At 39.8% G+C, this 22,919-nt stretch overlaps 1 protein-coding gene across 5 annotated transcripts in view; it reads left to right on the forward strand.

Annotated features, from left to right (window-relative positions):
- The first annotated feature begins 3,904 nt into the window (after positions 1-3,904).
- The window catches only part of LOC306855362 (trinucleotide repeat-containing gene 6A protein-like), a 29,662-nt gene continuing 10,647 nt past the window's right edge, over positions 3,905-22,919 (forward strand). For 3 of the 5 annotated variants that reach the window (XM_079394012.1, XM_079394014.1, XM_079394015.1), the window contains exons 1-12: positions 3,905-4,118; positions 5,721-5,769; positions 9,507-9,596; positions 13,456-13,773; positions 14,357-14,404; positions 16,111-18,663; positions 19,565-19,774; positions 19,928-20,094; positions 20,238-20,315; positions 20,440-20,491; positions 20,600-20,727; positions 21,920-22,051. In XM_079394012.1, coding sequence (XP_079250138.1) covers positions 14,359-14,404; positions 16,111-18,663; positions 19,565-19,774; positions 19,928-20,094; positions 20,238-20,315; positions 20,440-20,491; positions 20,600-20,727; positions 21,920-22,051 — 3,366 coding nt within the window. In that variant the 5' untranslated portion in view covers positions 3,905-4,118; positions 5,721-5,769; positions 9,507-9,596; positions 13,456-13,773; positions 14,357-14,358. The remainder of the gene's footprint in view (positions 4,119-5,720; positions 5,770-9,506; positions 9,597-13,455; positions 13,774-14,356; positions 14,405-16,110; positions 18,664-19,564; positions 19,775-19,927; positions 20,095-20,237; positions 20,316-20,439; positions 20,492-20,599; positions 20,728-21,919; positions 22,052-22,919) is intronic. The other 2 variants (XM_079394013.1, XM_079394016.1) reach the window with 1 other exon arrangement.

Raw genomic sequence — 22,919 nt, forward strand, 5'->3', positions numbered from 1 at the left:
AACTTGGCAGTGCAGTCGTGGGTCAGCAGTGTGAAGATCAGGGGATCAGGGGATCAGAACTATTCATGGACAGGGGAGTGGGACTATAAGGGAGCAGGTCAAAGTTTCTATTTACTGTAGTGAATATGGTCATGGTGTGAGTTCATTTAAAGCCCTATTTTGTATCATTGGAAGAGCTGTTCTTTAACCCTGCTCACAGAAACACCCCCCAGTGAGACAGAACAATGTCGGCCACAAGCGTGTCCATCTATGTTATGGATATGATTTGACCCAAGCCAGATCAGATTAGCAAAACTACAATAGCAAAGAATTCATCTTTAGGCATGGAAATTGTTTCCATGAAATATGTTTTCTTGAATTTTAGGGTTTTATTATTATGCTTCAGGATTCCAGGCTTTACTTTTAGTTGAAGTGACATGATCTTTGAAGTACATAGGACATTTACTTTTCAAATTCATACACTTCTGTACTTTTCACCATACAGAAGAGTGAAAGCATAGTGTGTTTCGTCTAGAAGACTTCTCAAGTCTAAACTCAAATGCATGCCTTGCAGATGAAACACATCACACTGATAGGTGTGCATTATTGAGATGAGGGTGGGATGGACTCATGCAAATGAGTCTCATTTGGACCGGAGCAAAGTTTTTGACTGGAGCTGTAGCAGCTCTAGGTGAAAATGCCTCCATCTAAAATATATACTGCATGCATACATAAATGACAATAAGATCATTTGCATCTTTATATTGCTTTTACGTTACTGGAGTGGCTCTGAAACAAGTCAAGTTGTGAAGACAGAGATCACCAGAAATAAATGTGTAAAGATTAAAGCATGGAGCTCCAAAAATATATTTTGCAGTGTTAATCAAATTGGTAAGAATTATATATATATATATTTTTTACCTTTCTCTGATAAACACTTTAAAGTGAAATTCTAACTGGTTTGCATTATTGACAATACCATGATATTAAAATCTGATTCCATTACTGTCCATTATTTTGTTGTAATGGATAGATTTAATATGAATACTTCTAGATTATATATTTTGTGCTATTTTATGCAATAATCTAATAAACAAATAAATAAACACATTGTCATTCAAAAGTTTGGTATCAGTAAGATTTCTTTAAATACATTTTCAGAAAGGATTCATATAATTGAAAAATTACTTAGACATGTAATGTTACAAAAGCTTTCTCAATTCTATTCATCAAAGAATCCTGACAAAAAGAATGACAATTCCTACAAAAAAAAAATATTAAGCAGCACAACTGTTTTCAATATGGATAATAATTAAGAAGAAATGTTTCTTGAGCAGCAAATCAGCATATATGAATGATTTCTGAAGGATCATGTGACACTGAAGACTGGAGTAATGATGCTGAAAATTCAACTTTGCCATGACAGGAATAAATCAAATTTAAAAAACATTGACATACAGAACAGCTGTATAAAATTGTAAGAATATTACTATTTTGACTGTATTCTTCTTCAGCAAATGCAGCCTTGGTGAGCATAAGAGACTTCTTTTAAATACATTAAAACATCTTGCTGACCCCACACTTTTGAATATATAATATAATATAATAATATATTAACCAAGTTATATGAACAATCTATATAACGCTGTTTCCATAAACTAGCACAACAGAGCAAAAATGGTCTCTTACTCTCAAGGGTTAACAGTTGATGAGGCAGTGGTGTGTATTAATATTTATAAATGACAGGGCGCATGGCTGTGTGAAAATGATAAATGCCTTGCAGAATAGTGGTCTGATAGATAACTCGAGCCTGGAAGCAGGCAGTGCAGGCTGACCTGCGAACGGTCGGACAGGTAATTGGTTGGATGCAGAGTGTAATTCAGCTCCGCCAAATCCCTTTCACAGCTGGCACCCTGTCTGAGAGAGTGACTCTAGGGGGATGGGTGAGAGACTTATAGAGATTGAATATAATGATGGGGTAGTGGAGGAATTGGGCGAGAGCAAATGAAAAATAGCGCCCTTGTTGGTGAGACTCTTTGTACATCTGGGGACCAGAGAATAATGAGGATTAGGGGGACAGAGATAAAGACGAAAGAGGGGAGGTAAATAATGCGAGTGACATGTCATGTCTGCACAAGCATATTTTTGTGATTTTTTTTTTCTGCAAATTTTGCCAACTTGCAGGTTTTATTGATTAAAATGTTGTGCATATTTAGAACATTTTTAAATATAACACCAGCGCAACAGAGCTCACTGTATTAAGTGAGTTTGGAAGCGAGTCTCTGAAAGCCAAAGCCAACAATGTATTTGTCATGCAAAGCTGTTCCCCTCCTCTTGCCCTGTCTGCCTGAGCACAATGCATCTGCCCGCGTTCCCAGGCTCCCCTTGCTCTCATCGGTCTGGGAGGGGGGGGAGCAGCCCACCGGCCTGACCAAACTGACCCTTGTCCTACTGCAGCTAACTCACTCACAAGCAGCTGGACCCGGACCTCCGCTGATCATCAATATTCATGCCTCATACAAAATTCATTCTCAATACCGCAGACGCCGAGGCCTGAGCTGTCCCGAGCACTATGCCGTGTTACTTTCTTATTTTAAGACATTTGTGATGAAATGGACAAAATATCTGTGTGTTGTACCTCTGAACTCAATGGAATGTGGCTCTACCTGCTCATGTATTTTTAGTATCCTACTTTTATGCAATGACACTCAAATTAAAATGTTAAGTAAAAGGTTATGTAAATCGATCAAGTCATTTAAAACAGGTTGTTTTCTGTTTGAAAGTGGCTCAATCTGTGTGATTCCTGTCTAGCGAGGCAGAATGAGCGCTTCAAAAGGACAGTGCAGCCGAGCCGTTTTCAATTGTGTACCACTGCTTTGTCTTCAAAATGAAAATGCAGGCAAATTCCAGACTAAAAGCTGGTCTGTCTATATTGATGTAGATTTATTTAGGTTTTTCCTAGTTAGCACTTGTTTGGTGTTTTTGCCTTGTGCTGAAAGAGTATTTCCCAATGGGGACGGTATTCACTGCAAACAAACAACTGAACAATGAGGAATCTGTTTTGTCTAGGTAGTTTCCCTAAAAGTGTTTTATCCACAGAAAAGTACTTAATACAACATATTCAGACACTATGAACATCAAACTACTCATGTACAATGTATAATTTATATACTGAAACAAATGTCATCCATTAGAACATGATATTATTGAAAAATGCAGTCTGATAAATAAGGAGAAACAGGCTCTATTTTAAAAAAGCAAATGCGATGTAATTGACTTTGTTGTTGTTGTTGTTGTTTGTGACATACAAAGTCACTTCTGCACATTTCGAAACCAATTGCTTTAGCATAGCCTATATTATTTACTTTAATTATATATGGGATTATTTTTACCCCATGTCCTTAAAATTTATGCTGGTTTCAGCATGACAATCTTATTTTCTTAAACTGTCTGTCTAATGTTAAAGTGCCCATCTGTTTGGATGAAATATTCCTTGATGGCATTATTCTGGATTATTTGTCCATTTCTATTATGAATTAGCTTGGTTTGTTTATTTATTTTCATGTCATATAATAATTTTCTCAATATAACCCAGTTACTTTTCCCTCCAAATCTTTTCTTTATATCGTTGACAAAACACATCTAACATTAGTGAAACGGCAAAGCCACCATGCCGAGTCTCGGTTAACCATCAGCCCTGGCTGCGTTTCAAAACCTAGTGAGCCGCCTACCTAGACAGCATTCTCGGGCTTTAAAATCAGCTAAACTCACACGTCCCTCATGATAGCTGTTTTAGAAACACTTCGCCAAACCTCTAGAAATTTCCTACGATGTCCAAAAATACCACACGTGTCCGCGAAGCCCAAAAGTGCAGTCTAGATAGACAGCTCGCTAGGTTTTGAGACACGGCCTCTCTGTGGCCACCATTTTGGAGGTGAGTGTGTAGAGTTGGAGGAAGTGCTCTGAGAGCAGAGCTTGAGCTCTTCCTGCAGTTAGGGATGAATGCATGAATGCGAGAGAAGAAAATGGCGATCGAGCAGGACAAATGTTTCCCCTCCTAGACTCTGCAAATGTGTTGAATTTCTACAGCCTTATTATTTGCTTTCATTTCATCTCTACTGCACTTTAAACTACGAGAGGTGAGTCTTTCGGTTTGTTCGTGTTTTTAACCATATAAGCGGTGTTAATGATCTAGCAGCGTATCTAAGCTGAGTTCAGCACTGGAGGCACGGGTGAATGTTTTACTGTGTTGTTTGCATGATAGATACACATTTAATTGTTTTTATGAATAGTGTCTACTGTCTGCGTTATGTCTGAAAGGCAAAGTGTGGCATCTCTGTGTGGTGCATTCACTGAACATTGATCTGCTTTCACATAAAGGCATCGAAGTGACATTGCAGTCGGTTTCTCTTAAATGTGTCGTTGCTAAAGTGTTTACGGATATCAAAGTCGAGTTTCTAAAAGCGTTTAAACATGAGGTTTCATGCGCTCTGGGACAGTTTCCTCTAGTGTATTTTGAAAAGATGTTGATTTGATTTGTTTAATTCGACGTCCTGCAACTTTTCTCGATGTCGACTCGCTTTCTGGTTGCTACCAGCAGTATTTGATCCATAATAATTCAACCAGAAATACAATTTGTGTCGTTATCGGCTAAAGTGAGCATTAATAAAACCGTGTTTGATTCGTTAAGCTGTTAAAGTAACGTTATATATAGGCTTTAGTAGTCGGCTGGTTTGTTAGCACTTAGCTCAGCCTCTGAATTGCGCACAACAGGGAAAATGATATTTAATAATTGGATGAGCTGTTTTCTTTCATTTTAACCGTTTTATTCGCTTTAATAACCTCATGTAGTGATGAGTGTTAAATGCTATGTTTATTTAGTGTTTAGCTTCTTAAAGTACGCAGTCACGGCAGCTAACGCTGAGGAAAAATGCCACAGAAAAAGCTGTTTCCTTCTCCCAGACCTGAGTAAAGGAAATAGAGATCACGGAGTCGCTCTTTGAGAGTAAAAGATGTTTAGAAACATAGTTTTGAGTGCGTTATATTGTAATCTTTTGTAAGGGCAGGTCAAGGTTGCTGGTTTGCCCCGTTAGCAGCAGCCGAAGCCAGCGGTGGGGGAGGAGGTGTGGCTGCTCTCTGCCTTTAACCGGCTATATAAAGTATACTTAATGTTAAACTGAGTCACTTGTTTTGTTTTTAACTAGTCTTTTTCTTCATTAATCACGTATTGTTTTAGTTAAAAGTAAGGTTAGCTAAAAAAAAGTGCAGTCTGGTTGAATATTATAGGCTTCTGTTCATGCGGTTACTCTGTGATTTAGTGTGTCCGTCCATCTTTTCCTCATTCCCCACTATGTAAATATGGTGAGAGGCATAAGAAGTTGATTTTGGTTTCATATTGTGGTGTATGATGTGAAAGGATTCACATGAAATGTTTGTGGTTGCCATTGGACAAATCACCTAAGTATGTGGCACTGGCATTACTTGTGTAGTTGCTATTTCACCAGTAATGAAACTGAACATTTTATAAACGACAAATAGCTCTGTGTTTATTATTTTCCTAGACTGTAAGGTGTAAAAAGGTTGCCTTGTCATTGCACACTTCAATGTTTTCACACAATATGTTGCCATCTGTCCAAGAATTAAACGTTGCATTCACCTCATTAAAACTGTCAAGCGAAACAATCCAGATCCATTTGATTGTCTGAAATTCTTATTTAACATCTGTGTTTATTTCCTTGCAGATAATTGGATGCTATTGCCACCAAAGACATTTGAAGAGAAGCAACACAGGTGAGTCAGTACGCTCATCACTCTATAGTCATTTTCAATTGTGTAGATGAGCCCTTGCTTTTTCCAAAGCTTGCGTCCTTCTGGGCTTTTCCTATTCATGCCTATGCTGGGCAGCACTAACAAAGCCGGGTCAAAGCAGCAGCTGCTGGTGTAAGCAAATGCATTTCCGTTTGAATTAAATGGGTCCCCAGTGCTGAGTAAACTTTGCTGTTTTAAAATGTTCAACAAAAACAGTGTTTGTGTAGCTCTTTGTGATGCTACTGTATTGCAGTCATGAGTCACAAACCCTTGCCTCCGCTATTTATAGCTGCCGGAGTTTGTTGTCATTTTAATATGTACCAGATAAAAACTTCTGATCAAGACATCGAGAACGCTTTGTTTGATTTGTTTTTGTCTTGTTGCGATACAGAGGAGCATCTGTAGATTGCTTAACCGGCATGCTTTTGACTCCAAGTTAATCATAGACAGCTTTTGAGTTTTTCTTATCAGGGAAACGAACATTGCCCCTGTATGGTCATAATCACGTCTACACCTAACAGTGCCAGGGACTAGATCATAACACATTTGCTTTCACAGTTTGATCACATATTGTATTGTATTTCTAGCATTTTTTCTTATTTTTGTTTCTTGAAATTAGATGCTCGATCACAATGCCTTTCTTGTTGAGGCTTAATGAGAAAAGCCAAGTTTAATTTCGGACACTGAAAACACTGGATCATGAGCTGCTTGTGTGTAAATGAACACAGTGCCTTGCTGCACTCTGAAACAGTTCAATTGCAGCCTTTGCGATTTGACAGTCACACTAAAGGCGTGGTCATACTAAACTTTGAGCATGCAAAATTGTTTCGCATGTTGCAACGGTCGTGATATAACGTCACGCTGTGCAGCGTCTATTCAAAAACTTAAATTCAACACAAAACATACAATCTACTCCACTTTCCTGCAGCGCTGCAGTTTTAAATTTGTTCTTTTAATTCAGATACGAGGTGATGCTGTGACGTATCAATCTGCCGTTGGTCACTCGGTATCATGTGATGCGAATTCGCAGGCCAGAGTTCACCAAAGCCTCTTTCACACAGAGATCCTGGAAAATACACGGGTAATGTGTTCCGGGAATCATCCTGGGATCGTTTGATTTTGGTTCATTCAGACTACCAGTGATTTTCCCGGAATCTGTGTGTGCCTTCACACACAACCCGTAAAAACACGTGACATTTCATGTGACGTGAATGCGCTGCGCACCATTTCACTAAACTGGTGAACGATTTCAGCTTCAGCGTGGATAGTGAGGAGCTCCCTGATCGCTGCTTCATTCCAGTTTACTAATTTTTCGTTGTGTGAACTTTGATCTGCCTTCAAAACACCCGGTAAAAGAGTCGCATGATGACGTGCGTCATCAGCCTTTAGGGAATTGGTTCTGGCTTTTGTTCAAACAGCGCTCGTTCCGGGACTGAACTGTTTGCGTTCACACAGAAGGCACTCCGGCAATTTTCCAGGACCAACGTGCAGTGTGAAAGGGGCTTAAGTTTGAACTTTGAACAACTTTTCGCACAGGCTTGCGTTTCCGGTCTGACGCATTCGCATGCGTATGAATGGAAGTCAGTGGAACGAAAAGTGCAGTGTGAGCGCACCTTAAGCCGTATCATGTATTCGGTTTAACTTCAGTTAATTGTGCTGCCCTACTCAGAGCAGTTATTTCGAATTATTTTATTCATTTATATTTAAAATCTTGCAGGGACAATATTTCAGCTGTGCTTATGATGTTGGCGCTTCATAAACAGATGCCCCTGTCTTTGTGTTTGTGTATGAGAGGCTTCTGTTGTTGATATCGCCATCTGGTTAAACACTTTAAGGAGAAGAGGTTGTTTCTGGGGGAGGGGCAGGGCTGTGTGGCCCTAATCTCAATCTTGATAGGCTGACTTTACCCCTTGGAAGTGGCTATATTCTACTTTTTACATCAGATACTTGTTTGGCCCCCTCACGTATTTGTGATGCTATGGGCTTATTTTATGAGCTTGAAGGTTCCCTCCAGTTGTTGAAACAGGAGTCAGTGTACCTCTCTACCCCCTACTGTAATTATTATCATCTCCATTATTATTGCAGTCTCTTTGAGAGTCGTTTTATTTGTCATTTTAAGATTTTTTTTTTTCAATGTGAAATCAAAAGGCAGTTTATTTTCATAATACATATTTCTGATCTTATTGTAAATTATTAATTGGTGCACATTATTCCAAATAGGGCTGTCATGATATTATTGTATTGTAAATTTGATATTGTGTCCAAAATAATTCACAGTAACAATATTATCACTATATCTATTGAAATTTTGAAAATAAAATAATGCTATCAGTCAAATTCATCCTTGACTTTGTTTTTTTTTTTATTTGTTTTTTTTTCTTCTTTTTTGGCCAATGAATCGCACTCAAAATACATGTGTAGAGAGTTTACAGTTCTCCTTAACTGTACAAAAGCGTACAAAAATAACTGATGATTGACTCTTCCTGCAGACTGGGGTGTCTGAAACCCCGTATTTTTATGTAATCCAACAAAACACAAAAAAAACTCCCACACTGGAGAGTTGAATTTGTATTTGTATTTTTATTTTTTTGATCAGTAGTAGTAGCTGCACACTGTCATTGCCTTTTTCTGTTTGAGGAGAGATGGATACCAGCATTAAACCAAAAGTATACTTTGTGAACTAAACAACAACAAAATACCAGCTACTGCAGTAACTGATGCTTGCATTGACAAGCACTTGTGTGAGGGGATTATGAGATGGTATGAAGACTATTTTAATGGTCGTAAATTCTGAAGAAAGATGGTGCCCACACTGGACAAAGATGAAACTTAGTGCGTGTCGCCCGCCTGTGTTCATGCAAACTGTCAAATGGAGTATACTTTGAAAGGCTACATGTTCGACTGTATACTTAAGCCCAACGTATACTTCATTTTGTACTCGTACGTTAGCGTATGTGTACAGTCAAATACGTAGCCTTTCAAAGTATATTCCATTTGATGTTGTGTGCAAACGCAGGCGGTCATCATATGCACTCTAGAAAGCTTCATCCATGTCCGGTGTCTGCTCTTTTTCCCCATATGTTATGACCAATAACAAATATTTTTGAACTCTTTTAAATCACAACTGAGCTATCTCATTTTCTACTGTGAAACAACGGCCCAGGACAGTGTTGCCACCTTGAGGAACAACTGATTACTGCAAAACAAATTAAATGCACATATACAGCCTGCGTGTACATGTAAATAGAGAAGCATACTTTGGGCTTTACCCTAGTGTGCACATAAAAAAAAAAAAAAAAACCTAAGTAAACTTTGGGCTTTAGACTGCCACTTACTGTGTTGCACTGTAAACCAGCTGTTTAAACAAGCACTAGTATATTACTGTTAACATTCAATGCATAGTAAGTTGACTCATTAAGCTCACTTACTACATAAACATTGTGCATCTTACATAGATCAGCAAATCATTGTGCAGAACTAGTGTCGGTAGTCAGGGAAGAAGTGCTTGACGGTTTGACCCACAGAGATGGTTGGCTGTTTATAGAGGAGTAATTTCCCAGTGTAATCCGTTTAAGAGATTACCAGAAGCTTTCTCCCTTTTACTAAATGCGTTGCTGCATCATTTATTAGGGAGATGTAGCTATGGGTAACTGTTAGAGTTGCTAAAGATGAAGCCAAGTTATTGTGTCTTATCTCCCATTTGATCCTTTCGTTTTCAGGGAAATCATTCAAAACACGGATGGAGAGTGGACAGAGGAAAGTGTAGAGCTCATTGGAATGACGATAAGGAAGAGGGGGCTGGTATAAAGGTAGGAATTATTGTCTGAAAATGGCCAATAAATGGCATATTTTGTAGTTATTTTGGGCTCAGTGTATTGTCGCGGCATAATCTACTGTACCATGCTCATAAATGTAATTCCATTATCCGTGTTTACTTCTGATTAGGAAAGAATAGCAAAGCCATCTTATCTTAAGTGACCATACTTTGCCATTTATGCAGACCTAGGCACATCATAGAAACTTGTCAGTGGGTGTAGCATTTTTCCACTAAGTGATGTGGGAAGGCTGATCGCTCAGGTCTTTATCTCTTGACCTTGTCTTCGCTCTCACAGTAGCTTAAGGCTAAAGCCAGCGGTGTGACTAGCACTCTCCTTGGAAAAGAGTGTGCAGGGTTGTTTGTTGATTTCCTAAAATATGGTCAAATTAAAATAATTTGTGTACAAGATGAAATTTAATCAAATAGGTTATATGAAGCCCTCTAGAAAAAGTCTTTGATTAGGGAAAAGACTTTAAAGTATTGTGACATAAATACTACATTGGCTTCATTCGGTATCTGCTGCTCAGAAATTCACCCAGCGAATATCCAAGAATCATGTTTCCAGTACCCACCCCTCCCTCGTTACCCTGGGTTACTTTATACTTATCTGTTTGCCCAGATGTCCTTGTCTTCTTCATGATACTGAGTGATACTTAAGTAATAAATTTGACTCTTGTCTTATTGGCTGCTGTGTGCATAACTATGTTTTGCTCTTCTTTTTATTTTGACTAGATAATAAACATGCACATACTCTTGCATTTGTTCCTTATTTCATCACTTCAGTTCATACAAATAATACCAGCTGGAAACCATTTAGTCCTCATGTAAAATTTTGAAACATGTCCCAGTCTACCTTTTAGTTTTTCCTTCCTTTTATCTCTAACATCTTGGTCTATGAAAAGTCAAAAGTTTGTCATGGTCTTTTTTTTTTGTTGAGCAAAACCTTAGGGTCGTACAATGGAAACCCCTTCAAGAAATGATTTGTAGCGTCTGTGTTTTGAGACAAAGGTTTAGTTTGTTGACAATCACCTAACTGTTGCTTAGCAATGACCGTGCAAAATACAGACAACGTTCATTTGCGAGGAAGAGCCACTGGCAAAGATGTTATGCATTAACTCAGAGGCTGAAAAAAAGCACTTAAAAATGCCAAAAGCAAAACTCCCAAGAGATAGTACCTTGTCCTGTCGGCTTTAATAGTTATAGATTACTGACATAACTGATGCCAAATATGGACAGCCATTTCAAGTCAAGACCTGTTCGTGTATGCTTGTAATTTTAAGACAAATTGCAGACCTGATCATGTCTCCAATTTCTTTTGGGAGTGATGAAGAAAGTGTTTTTTATTGTTGCTATTTTTTTTGTAACTTGACTCCACTTGCTTTAGCTTGACGTTTGAACAAGCAAGAGGTTTTTTTTTTTTTCTTGTCATTTTTGCATTTCAGCAGTGATGAAATGCATTGGTATTTTTGGTGTTCCTGGAAAGATGCATTCAGATACTGTGTAAAACCAGAAAGCGTTCATACTTTCTCTAATTTTGTAGTCACGCAGGCTTGACATTTGAATGCACCACTGGTTATTGCAGTGCAACAGATCTGCAGGGTTGTCTTGCTTGTTGCAACGTGACCACCTGACTTCCTGACGGTTGTCATTCCACAACAAGTGAGTCGAAGTTGTCTGAACAGGAAGTTGCCCCTAAGAAAACACAGACCTGTTGCATGGTTGCAGTATTATTTCACACTTTTGTTTCCTTTTGAACTTTTTTGCTAAAACATTTAAGTGGAAAAAGTAGAATTAAAAAAAAAAAAAAAAGAAAGCTCCCCCTTTGCAGAGCCCCCGCTACAGGCAGCAGGAGGAGCTGGCAGGAGCTTCAGCTCGAGCAGTAAAATGACACCATGCCTCTCCATTTTTTTTTTTTTTTTTTCCTATGAAATGCAAAGAGAAGGAACAAAGCTGGATGTCTTTGAAGGCTTCTGGTAAACCTGGAGAGGAGGGGAAAAAGCTGTGATCTAAGCCTGTATTACTTGAAGGTAAAGGTTCAGCTTTTGTAATACACTACAAATGTTTTACTTGGTATCTTGAGCTCTTCTGGTCTCTTTTCTTGTTAAATTGTTGAATTTGAAAAATCTTCACAGCTGCTGTGATGTGAGAGGAATAATGCTCATACTAGTCAGTTTGATAGCTCTCTGTTCTAGACCTGTTCTGGATAGATGGGGATGGTCTCTGTTTTTGCACCTTGTGGTCTGTCCGTTGAAATGTATTTTTTCTTTTTTTTTCTTTTTTTAAATGTGAATCTGAATTGCTGTTCTGTGAGGTCATTCCTAGAGAGGAAATTCCACAGCCAAAACAATGTCCATGAACAAACTTCTGGATATTGCAAACAGTTGTGCTGAGGTTGCAGTGCATTAAAAATGTTATGAAGTTGAATGTGCAGTGGTGGACTGTTAAACTACTTGTTGGGGACTTACTTTCTGCTCTTTAGAATTATGTTTTCCAACCTGTATGCATGAAAAGAATTTATATAGAGAAACTGAAATCAGATGCTTTTGTTGTTGTTGTTGCAAACTATATTAATAATTACAGTGAAGAACCACAATGCATCATGATAATACCATGTTTCTGGGGGCATGTAACATTTTTGAAATACCGTTCAAATATGAAGGCAGTCATCATATGATATTACCATCTGATACTGTACCAGTACATTAAGTGGATGTAACGGTTCATAATAAAATTTCAGTTTCAAAAGGTTGTATTTCATATAGTCAGTCTTGACTGTAATATAGTAATGCAGTTGTTTACTGTTAAAGAGAGTTCACCCAAAAATGAAAAATGTGAAATTTCCAGAAACTGTTTGGTTACCCACATTCTTAATTGATACAGGTTTGAAACAAATCTGGGGCGAGTAAATGACAACATTTTCAAGTTTTATTTGGTGAACTATCCCTTTAAGAGGTAATATGTGTTGGGTTTGCCTGTACTTTTTTACTTCTGTAATATGAATTATTATAGAAGTGAAAACGGATGTTAATTGTTTTACTAACTCCTGAGGGAATTAATTGGATTGTGAAAGGTGGTCTCTTTGGCAAGTTGTTGGAGGGGAGGGGTTAAAATACAGGAAGGTTGGTGATATTCACTATAAAGGAATATTGTTAAATTATTTTAAATAGATTTAAATTTTTTCTGTAGTAATAACACCTACTGGTGAACCTTTTTTAATTATAAGCCCCCCAAAAATGTATTTAGTAGTAATAGTCATAAATATTTAGTAAATAGTTTTGATTCTTTGCTGTCTTTTTTTTATAATTTTTTTTTATTGTGTGGTAATTTCTCAATGAGAATATTGTTTTAGGGAGGCCAGAATTTGTGACGCATATCAATGTTTGTTTAAATGGTCTATGACTCTCTTGAGATTAAGACTTGAGTAAGCAGTTTCTGATAATTGTGCAAGATTATATTAATAAACTTCTAGACTGTGACTACAACTGCCCTATTTGTGTGATGGCAGTCACAAGACTGTACTATGTTAGCAACATAAGTTTCGAGTTTGCTTGAATAATTGAGGCAAATTTTGGACACGATGTAGAGGGGGGCCTCTACTGTGGAATTAACATGGTAACCATGAATATTAGTGGAATAGCTCTATATGTTCTATAAGAAAACCAAGTAGATAACTTTTTATCTTTTTAACTTTTTTTTTTTTTTTTTTTTTACATCTCTGGGTGTGGAAAAATTCCAAAAAGAAAACTGACATGCACAGTTTTGCACGAAGGGTACCAAATGTTATTGTAGTAAGTGTTAATCCAGTAATGGGGGGAAAATGTTTTGAATACCTGTTTTTATTTTGATTTCAGTGCCAGAACATATCAAGTTCAGTTTCAGCCAGCCTCAGTCTGCCAGTTAGAACAGCAGCACCTCCACTGTAACCTGCGCCATCAGCAATGCCAAGAGGGCCCCAGCCAGCGGCCAGCCCCAAGCCCTGCCTCGGTACCCGCTCTGTGAAGTTCCGCTGCGTCTCTGTCAGCACAAACAGAAACAGCTGTTGAAGCGTGGGCAATCCCTCACGGTCCTCGCTGCCACCCTGGGAACTCAAGTGCAGCTCAACTCTAGCCAGCCAGGGGAGCTTACAACTGAGAGGTCTGTCCTACACTGCGCCCAAAGCCACCTCTCAGGTACTGGTGCTCTGAGTAATGTCCTTGTGGGTTACAGATCAGCCAGGTGTGCTGGGATCCATGATATGTATGTTTAAAATTAGCCATTACTGATAGGCAGAGGTGTTTCAGGCATGTTAGGTAAACATACAAGAACAGATATGTGTGTTCATGGGGTACTGCCCCCCCCCCCCCCCCCCCCCCCCCCAAACTAAAAACCAAAATGTATCTTTGTTTTTGTTGTTTTAGTAGTCTGGTCAATAAAATTACCAGTATCATTTTAAGATTGTAAGCATTGTCTGATTGACAATTCTGAAGTAATGTAATGAAAGCCATTATTTTTGCCAGTGGTTGCCATTTCAGTTCAGTCAATCTAATGGAGTCACTCATGTAAAAAGTAGCATGTCTTCTAATGAAAGATCTTAATCCTTGTTTACATTCTGCTGTTTTCATTTTGTTGAATTGAAATTCTTAGGTCATAGCTGTAGAAATAAGTGATTGTTTGCTGCATGGTCTTAGCATGTGGCCGTTTTATTGGTGTTGAGACCTATTTTGTGGCTTCATGTAGCTGGTTTTACTCATGGTGTTGCACTTTGTTTTGTAGGCATGGCTCCTATTCGGGATTCTGTCAGCCACTCCCCTAACCAAACAGGTGACTCACATTTCTTTTTCCTTTCCATGTGCTGTTGTTTACCATTTTTGTTTAGTGTGTGTTAAGTCTAAAAGTTACCTGAAGACCTGTTTGGCTGTTCGTATTTAGGCAGATTCCAAGTTGTTGTCTATCTCTGTGGTGCATGCTTAATGGTGTCATTAAGTAATTTTGATTATCTAAATTTAACCAGTTGCCCTACAATGTCTTGCAAGAAATTGTCATAATGTCTTGGCAAAGGTAGACTGACTTTTCCATTTTTTTTCCTGCCAAATCTGTGTTTTTCCTGTTTTATGAAAGGCCAGAGCAATAGTGCTGCCAACTGGTGCAAAGTTCTCACTTTTCTGAATTAGTTTTACAATGCTAGTCAGCGATTATACACTTTGCCCATTACACAGAACAAGTCTACTTATAGGGGTAGTTCATCAAAGAAAGAAAATCATCTATCATTTACTGACACTCATCATTCCAAACTTGTATAACTGACTTTCTTTAGTGGAATGCAAAGAATTTTTTATTTTTTTTTGTTTCATACAAAGAGTCACACCATTCTTTCCAAGGTTTTGGACACCATTGACTTAAATTTTATGGACAAAATATCTTGTGTGTTCAACAGAAGAAAGGGAGTTAATTTTGGAATGACGTGATAACAGAATTTCCATTGTTCTATCCCCTTGGAGTCTACAAGTCTCTTCTTGGTTGACAACTCTTTTCGTCTCCCCTGGAGAGATGAAATACTAGATCGAAATGTAATGCAACTGTAATTTTCCTTTACCTCAGTGACCTTCAACAGAATCTCCCATTTTATTGAGTCACTCTTAAAAAAAACAGTTTACTCGAGACCTGCAGTGAGACTGTCTGTGTTTCTTTGTCTTCCCATATCTCTTGGTAAGGAGAAAGCCAAGGAGAAAGTCTCAGACTTGGCAGGAGAACAGTGCTCAAGGAAGCTTGGCAGCCATCTTGCAGAAAAATATTAAAGCAAGAGCAGAAAATTTATTTCAAGGAACACCGCAGTTGCGTTATTGTTAGTTTAGTGCCGCCACACTTGCCACATCTACGTAAAATCAGTGAACTTGCAGAGACGTGTCACACTTAGTGTTGCTGTAAGCAGTCTTCTGTCTTTCCCTCCTCTATCCTGGCATGCAGCATGATCATGCTGCTGCTACAAAATGGTGGCAGATCTACTACTGTTTCAGTCTGGCTTGAGTGAGACACCACTCAGCAGGACAGAGACGGGGCCTATGGGCAGTTAGCCATTGTTGCATAATCCATAAATGGGCAAGTTATTACAAATTCTGAACAAAGTCTACCAAATGTTAATATTTCTAGGGTATTGTTTGTATAGCATTTGGCTTTTGTTTTAGAATGTTTTATTTGCACAGGGTGTTTTACTGTTAATCATTGTTAAAGTAAAGGATACAGTGTAACTAAATCAGGATTGGATAAGGGATTGTATTTATATTTTTGTTTTATATACAAGTTCATATGTTTCAGTCCCTTAGTGTGTTATGCTACTGTTCAATCTCCTTTTGGGAAGCTGTTGCCCAAACTGTGACACACATACATCCAAATTTTATTGTCATGATTTTTTTTTTTTTTTTTGTCTACTGTCTGAATTTAGTCCAAAAACAGATGCGTTTCCATTTATTTATTTTTTTTTCATAATGTTTACCATCTGAACTGATTTGACCTTTGATTTGTGTTCACAGGTTTGGAACATGCTGGTCTGGAGCCTCAGTATGAAAATTCACCATGGAGCTCTGGCTCACCTTGCAGCGACTCAAACAGCAACTGGGGGAAAGTTATTGTAGATAAGGGGCCCTGGCCCTCCATCACTGGTAGTGACCCAGAGTTAGCCTCAGAATGTATGGATGCTGACTCTGCCTCCAGCTCTGGGTCAGAAAAAAATCTTAGTATGATGGCATCTGTGAGCACTGGTGGTGACAACAATGGCAATAGACAAGGTTCTCATTTCATGGTTGCAAATGGCAGCAATAATGTGGGTAATGGGAGTGTTAAGGGGCCTTGGGGTATATCCAATGGTTCGATGCTAAGCACATGTCAAGGCTCCGGCGAGGGCCCCAGCAGCAAGCTGGCAGAAAGCAGCCATGGCAAAATAAATGCATGGGGTACCCAAGGTTCCTCAACCAATGTAGGTATAAATCCAAGCACTTTGAACCCAAATGCCAACCATGGTGCCTGGCCCGTTCTTCAGAACACTGGGCCCAACCCCCATGGGCCTGCGGGGAACGGAAATGGTGGCACCCACACTCAACAAAGCACCATAGGTCAAACACCCAGCATGCAGAGTATCAACTCTAAGATGTCCTGGGGATGCCTGCAGGAAAATATGTCCGAAGCTGAAGTCAATGGTACAAACAAGGTTCCAAGTGGGCAGCCTCAAAACCTTAACACTGAATTTAATGGACCAAATAACACTACTAACATGATGACCTCTAGTTTACCAAACTCTACAGGTTCAATGCAGATGAATGAACAGCCCCCAGGGCACCAAGCTTGGCCTATGAGTACAGGGGGCTCCCCTCAGCTCCCTATTTCTCCAGTCTCTAATGGCACTTCCATTTCTCAACATGGCAACAGTGAGGGAATTAACAGCGGGTCTTATGGTACAGCATGGGGCGTTCCGCCCGGCACTAATTACTCTGGAGACAAATGTCCCGTCCCTAAAGGCCAAGCTGTGGGCGACACTGTGAATGCAACTCTAATGCAGACTGGAGCCAATGGCACCTCTGCGAGTGCTGCTTCTTTAAAGAATAATAATAATAACGGGATGGGCAGTCGTGGAGGAGGTTGGGACTCAGCGCCCGCTACCTCACAAAGTATGTCTTGGGGAGCAGGCAATGGTGTGGGCCCAGCTGGGATCCCTCGCCCCTGGGGGAGTGCCTCTTCCTCATCGTCTTCCTCTTCCTCATCCTCGTCAAACACTGGCACTAAGGTCTCAAACGGGGAGTGGAACACTTTGCCCAGCAACAGTCAGCATTCCAATGAAAGCACGAATGGGAGCAGGAAGGGAACAAATGGATGGAAGTCCTTGGAGGATGATGCTCTTGGTATAGGGAGCTCTGGTCAAGCGTCACAAGGCAGCACATGGAACAAATCTACAGGCAGTGAAGGAAGTGGAGAGAGCTCAGGAGGTCGCAGTGAGAGGGATGGGCAACATGGTGGCAACCGAAGGAGGGATAATCAGCAGGGAATGATCAACCCAGCTCTCTCTAAAATCGACGTGGACCCCAGGGTGCTGTCCAACACGGGGTGGGGACAAACTCCAGTCCGCCAGAACACTGCGTGGGATGTTTCAAGCTCTGATAAAAAGACAGGAAATGGACAGACAGGCTGGGGTAGCGCTCCCCCTCAGGTGTCTAACTCAGGTGGTTGGGGAGATGGACCCAGCACCAACAAAAGTAGCGATTCTTCAGTGTCTGGGTGGACTGAAACAAAATCTTCAACTGGCTGGGGAGAAACCAAAGGCTCAGCTGGTCAAAGTGGATGGGAGGATGCACCTTCTGTTACAATGAACAAGGGTGGTTCCTCATGGAATGGTGCCAAGGATGAGAAGTCCTCCTTTTGGAATAATCCGCCGAAGGCAAAGCAGGGATGGGGCGGAGAAGGCCCGAAGGGAAACCATTGGGGAGAGCCCAAGAAGTCTGGTTCAGGTGGCTGGGACAGTGACAGCGACCGCTCTGGATCGGGCTGGAGTGAGCCTGGGCGGTGCGGGACAAGCAACACCTGGGGAGGCAGCGGAGGAACCAGTACTCCTGACCAGAGTGGTCCAACCACAGGATGGGGAGAGCCACCCAAAACCAACAATCAAAGCCAAACCTGGGGTGAGCCAATCAAATCAAGCCACTCCAAACCCACCTGGAGCAACAATGCAAAACCGAACAACTCTTCAGAGTGGGGCAAGTCCCAAGATTCCAGCATGGGAACGTTCAGGAGTGGGAGCACCTCTCAGACTGGAGCCCCTGGTCAGAACAAGCCTACAGGATGGCTGGGAGGCCCGATTCCTACTGCCTCCAAAGAAGAATCATCCACTGGATGGGAAGATCCATCGCCTGAATCCATCAGGCGTAGAATGGAGATCGATGATGGTACTTCAGCATGGGGTGATCCCAACAAATATAGCTGCAGCAACACAAATATGTGGAACAAGAACACTGCTGGAGAGCAGGATGGCATGGCTGTTTCTCAGCCCCCACAAGCCCAAAGCACCATGGCTCCAAAGGAAAAGAACTGCAGCTCAGGTGGGTGTCTTCCTTTTTGGCGGTGCCTTTGCAATTATTACTCACCCATTATATTTATCTTTAGTCATGCAGTGATCCCTTTGGAATTTCTCTGGATGCACTTTTTCCTCCCACCCCTTTCCTCTAATAATTCCAGCACTGACAAGCTCTGAACTTACAAGCAAGTGTTTGTGTGTGTGTTTATATATAAATGTTTATGCAGTGCAGAGGAATGTATATACTTTCTAGAAGTGCAGCTTTTTCCATAAATTTGTAATTATTTTCCAAACAGAAAATGTAAAGGTGCCTGTGCAAATAGTGTTCCTGCTTCATTTGGAATTGGCTGTTGATAAGCTGTGCTCAGAGAAAAATAGGCTTGGGTTACATTGTGACCGATGGTGCAGTCATATGGCAGCAACTTGAGCAGCAGGGCACACATGAACAGGGCTATTTTTGAAGGAAGTATTCAGGGCATGTGCTGGATGGTGAAAGTGCAAAAAACTCAGTGGTTAAATGTAAGCTGATCCATCAGAAGGACGTCAGAGTAAACAGAGCTTACATAAGCATGTTTATGCAAGGGTCGGATTTGGGCCATTGGAAAGTTTGCAAGTACAGTCCAATCCCACTTTGGAGTTTATTTGTAAATATTAATTGCATTGTCTTTGTTAATAGATTTTAGTTAAGTATGTTAAATATTTTCAGATGCAAATTAGTTGTTGCATAGTTATTTTCCATGTAGCTTATGCATTGCACTTTGATTCTTGTTTGCTCTGACAGATTTCAGTTTTACAAAATAGTACAATTCCTTTTAACTGTGCCATCCTCTCATTTGTTGCATTCACTAGTTTTTGTGCATAACAATACAGCATTTTGTATACTGGTCTTTGATCGTAGTGATCTTTTTTTTTTTTTTTTATCACAGGGTGGGTAGAGCCATATGTTGGGCCACAAAAAATGGAGTCCTCTACCTGGGGAGAGCATACTGCTCCACCTGTCACTGTGGACAATGGCACATCTGCTTGGGGAAAGCCTGTTGATACAGGTTCCAGCTGGGAAGAGTTGAGAAGGGAAAACTCAGGAGGCAGTGGCTGGGGCAACGCTGCTATAGGACAGCAGTCACAGCACAAGTCTGGTACGTCCCATCTACAATTGGGGCAAAGAACTTTCTTTGATTTTTTTTTTTTTATTTCTTTAAGACCTTTTCCTATGTAAATTGTTTTTTTTGTTTTGTTTTTTTTTCCTCCATTTATTATTTTTTTTTTTTTATTTGATTTTGTCTTTTTAGGATCCAAACCTATGCAAGATAACTGGGGTGGAGAGGAGATGTCCATGACAGGGCACTCCAACTGGGAGGAGGAAGCAGAAGTAGAGATAGGCATGTGGAACAACAACAATCCATCACAAGAAGTGAACCAAACTGGAAACTGGCCCTACAAGAAGATGACTCCAAAGGTAATAATTAAGACCTCATTTAGCCTGGTAGCACTGCTTAGCATGTCATTCACTGAATTTGCTGTTGAATCTAATAGCTAGGACAAAATTATGTCTACATTTTGCTTGCTTGCTTGCTTATTTTCTACCTTCCTTTCCATTAGCTGAACAAAGGACCCAACAAGCAAGATGAGTCTCCATGGATGAATCAGATTGTGAAACAGTTCAACAACATGTACCCTGTAAGGATCATGATTGCGATATGTTTGTGAAACCTGTTTTACGAAGCATTGTGTCCCTAAATCCTTTATGGAGCATAAAGTTATCACGTAGATATCACGTTGACGCTTCTTTGTCATTTTATAGAGGGATTCCGCTGAAGACTCCCTGAAGAGCAATAAGATGGATATGTCTGGAGGTAGGTCGCATTCACATGTTCCTCCAGTGCTTGTATTGAGTGATGTTTGTTGGAGTCCATGAGTATTAGCATGATTTTGTAAAATCTATTAATTCTCATCTTCTGCAGGAATGACAGACAAGCGCGTTGACGTTGACAAGCATGTTCTTAATATCGGAGAGTACGGAAAAAATCCTGCTTCACGCCACCAGATCCACAAAGACTCTCCTATAGACCGTAATCCCTATATGGATAAGGTCAGTTGTTTCCTATCCTGCTATAACAGTGATGGAGCCTTCATTTTGTCCAGTCTTGTATTCCTGGTTGTTCGGTACTTTAGCACCCTCTATGGGACGAGAATGCTACTTAAAGACCTCATGATATCAAAATTGAAGGCTTATGGCTTCAAGACCAGCCAATCTCATCTTTTTTTTTCATTTTTTTTTTCATATAAACTCTGTCACCCTTTGTCCATAATGAATATATTTACTCTGGAAAATCAAACTTTTTCTAATTTACAGAAACTAGGAGTGTCCATGGATTACAAGTAGTAAATAACCTAATAATTCTAATTAGAATTAAATTTCAGTATTCTTGAAGTTAAGCTCTTCAGATTAAACAGAGATATTAAGGGGGTGAATTAAATTGCATTACCTTATTTTTAAGCTTATTTTGTCGTCTTTTAAAAACATTTCAATCCTCCTGAGGGGGCACCATTGGAAATTTGCTGATGTCCCTACTGGGCACCATATATAACCACTGCATAAGACAATGTCTGTTAGATCTAAGGTTATATGCTTCTAAAAGTTAAGTAATATCTTATACACATGTAAAATTTGTGGAAAAAATCCAGAAAAACAGACCAGAAATATTGATGCAAACTTTTATGCTCAGAAGAATATGTTCAACAAATCATGGTTTATGGCTGTGATGTGGGAAATAGGAAATGCTACAGCTGATTTCATGGGGTATTCAGTAGTGGTAGTCTTTCTTCTGATCCCAAATTTCCCATTGCCTCCCTAACTTATTAAAATTAAAGAAAGCTCTCCAGTTGCTAAAACATGCCAAAGAGGATGCTAACATAGCCTTTCTCTCTCCTTTTCTGTGGCTGTTGATGTGTCTTTCTCTGGTGGCCTGGTGTTCCTTCTGGTCTTTGTCCAATTCCTCACTGCTGTTGTGCTCTGCATCCTGCTCCTCTCTCTGCTTGGCTTGTGGTTGTGCTACAGCTTTCACTGCCTGTATATGATAGCTCTGTAGCAGAGGAGTCCCAAAACTCACAGATAACTTCCATGCAGAATATCAGCTTTTCCCCTACAAATAATGCACTGCCAAACTTTGTCTCTGTTAGGCAGGTGAGTTAGTGAATGCTGCTCCCTTGTGTGCTGAAGGTGTGAATGCACTGGTTTGCCGGATGCTCATTCACATGAGGGGTGTTATGTTTCTTCACAGAATGTAAACATGTACGGTGTCGGTAATGCAGCAGCACAGGGCCGGAATGCCCAGCAGCCTCCAGCACAACCTCTGAACTCCGCTCAGCCCTGTCTACGCAACCAAGTGCCTCCTCCACTACTTCCCTCTCAGGTAATGCCACTTGTGTTTTTAAATCCCAGCTGACTGTAAGATGAAGATGTGTGGTGTACAGGCTTCCCAAGGACCTTAAAATATCAGGGAATTTCCAAAGTGTAACTCCAGACCTTTTTTTTTCCTCCTGAGAAAAATTGTGATGGTTATTTTAAAATGCAATTTTCAAAACTCTGGTGGCCTTAGACTAGTCTTACAAGTGAAGCTAGTCATCTTATGTTTCTTTGTTATTTGCAGAAAAAGTAGATTGGCCTAGTTTGAATCCAAAAAGACTGATTATCCATTGACTAACTGCTCGTTGGTCAGACTAGTTCTCAACTAGGTCTTATCATAGTGGTTATGCTTATGCAACTCCTCCCAGGTTTGCTGTGTTTCTCTGAAATGCTAAAAACACTGGGCCATGAGCTGCTCACATGTAAAAACACAGTGCCTTATTTTATATCTGTCATGAAATCACAACCATATCATAATTTTTGTTTGATTTAGATTAATTGTGCAGTCCTACTTAAAAGTATTGCGGTTCTCACTGTTGCGGCTCCACTATTTATCCACTAAGAAATATCTTATTAAAATAAATTTTGGTTACACTTTATTTTGATAACTATAAGTAACTTTGTAACTACATTCTCATTAATTCTCACTAATTCTCATTCATTTGCAACTACGTGTCTACTAACTGTTAGGTTAGGTTTAGGGTTAGTAGAATAAGTTGACATATACTTGGAAAATTTCTCATAGTATGTTGTGGACCCATCAAAATAAAGTGTTAGATATTAAGCAGACAGTCTACTAATACTCTAATTACTGCTAGTTGACATGTAGTTGCAAAGTTACTTTAGGCTTTACTTTACTGTTAGTAGAATGTCTA

Source organism: Barbus barbus, assembly GCF_936440315.1.
Source record: "Barbus barbus genome assembly, chromosome: 3".
NCBI classification, from domain to species: Eukaryota; Metazoa; Chordata; class Actinopteri; order Cypriniformes; family Cyprinidae; genus Barbus; species Barbus barbus.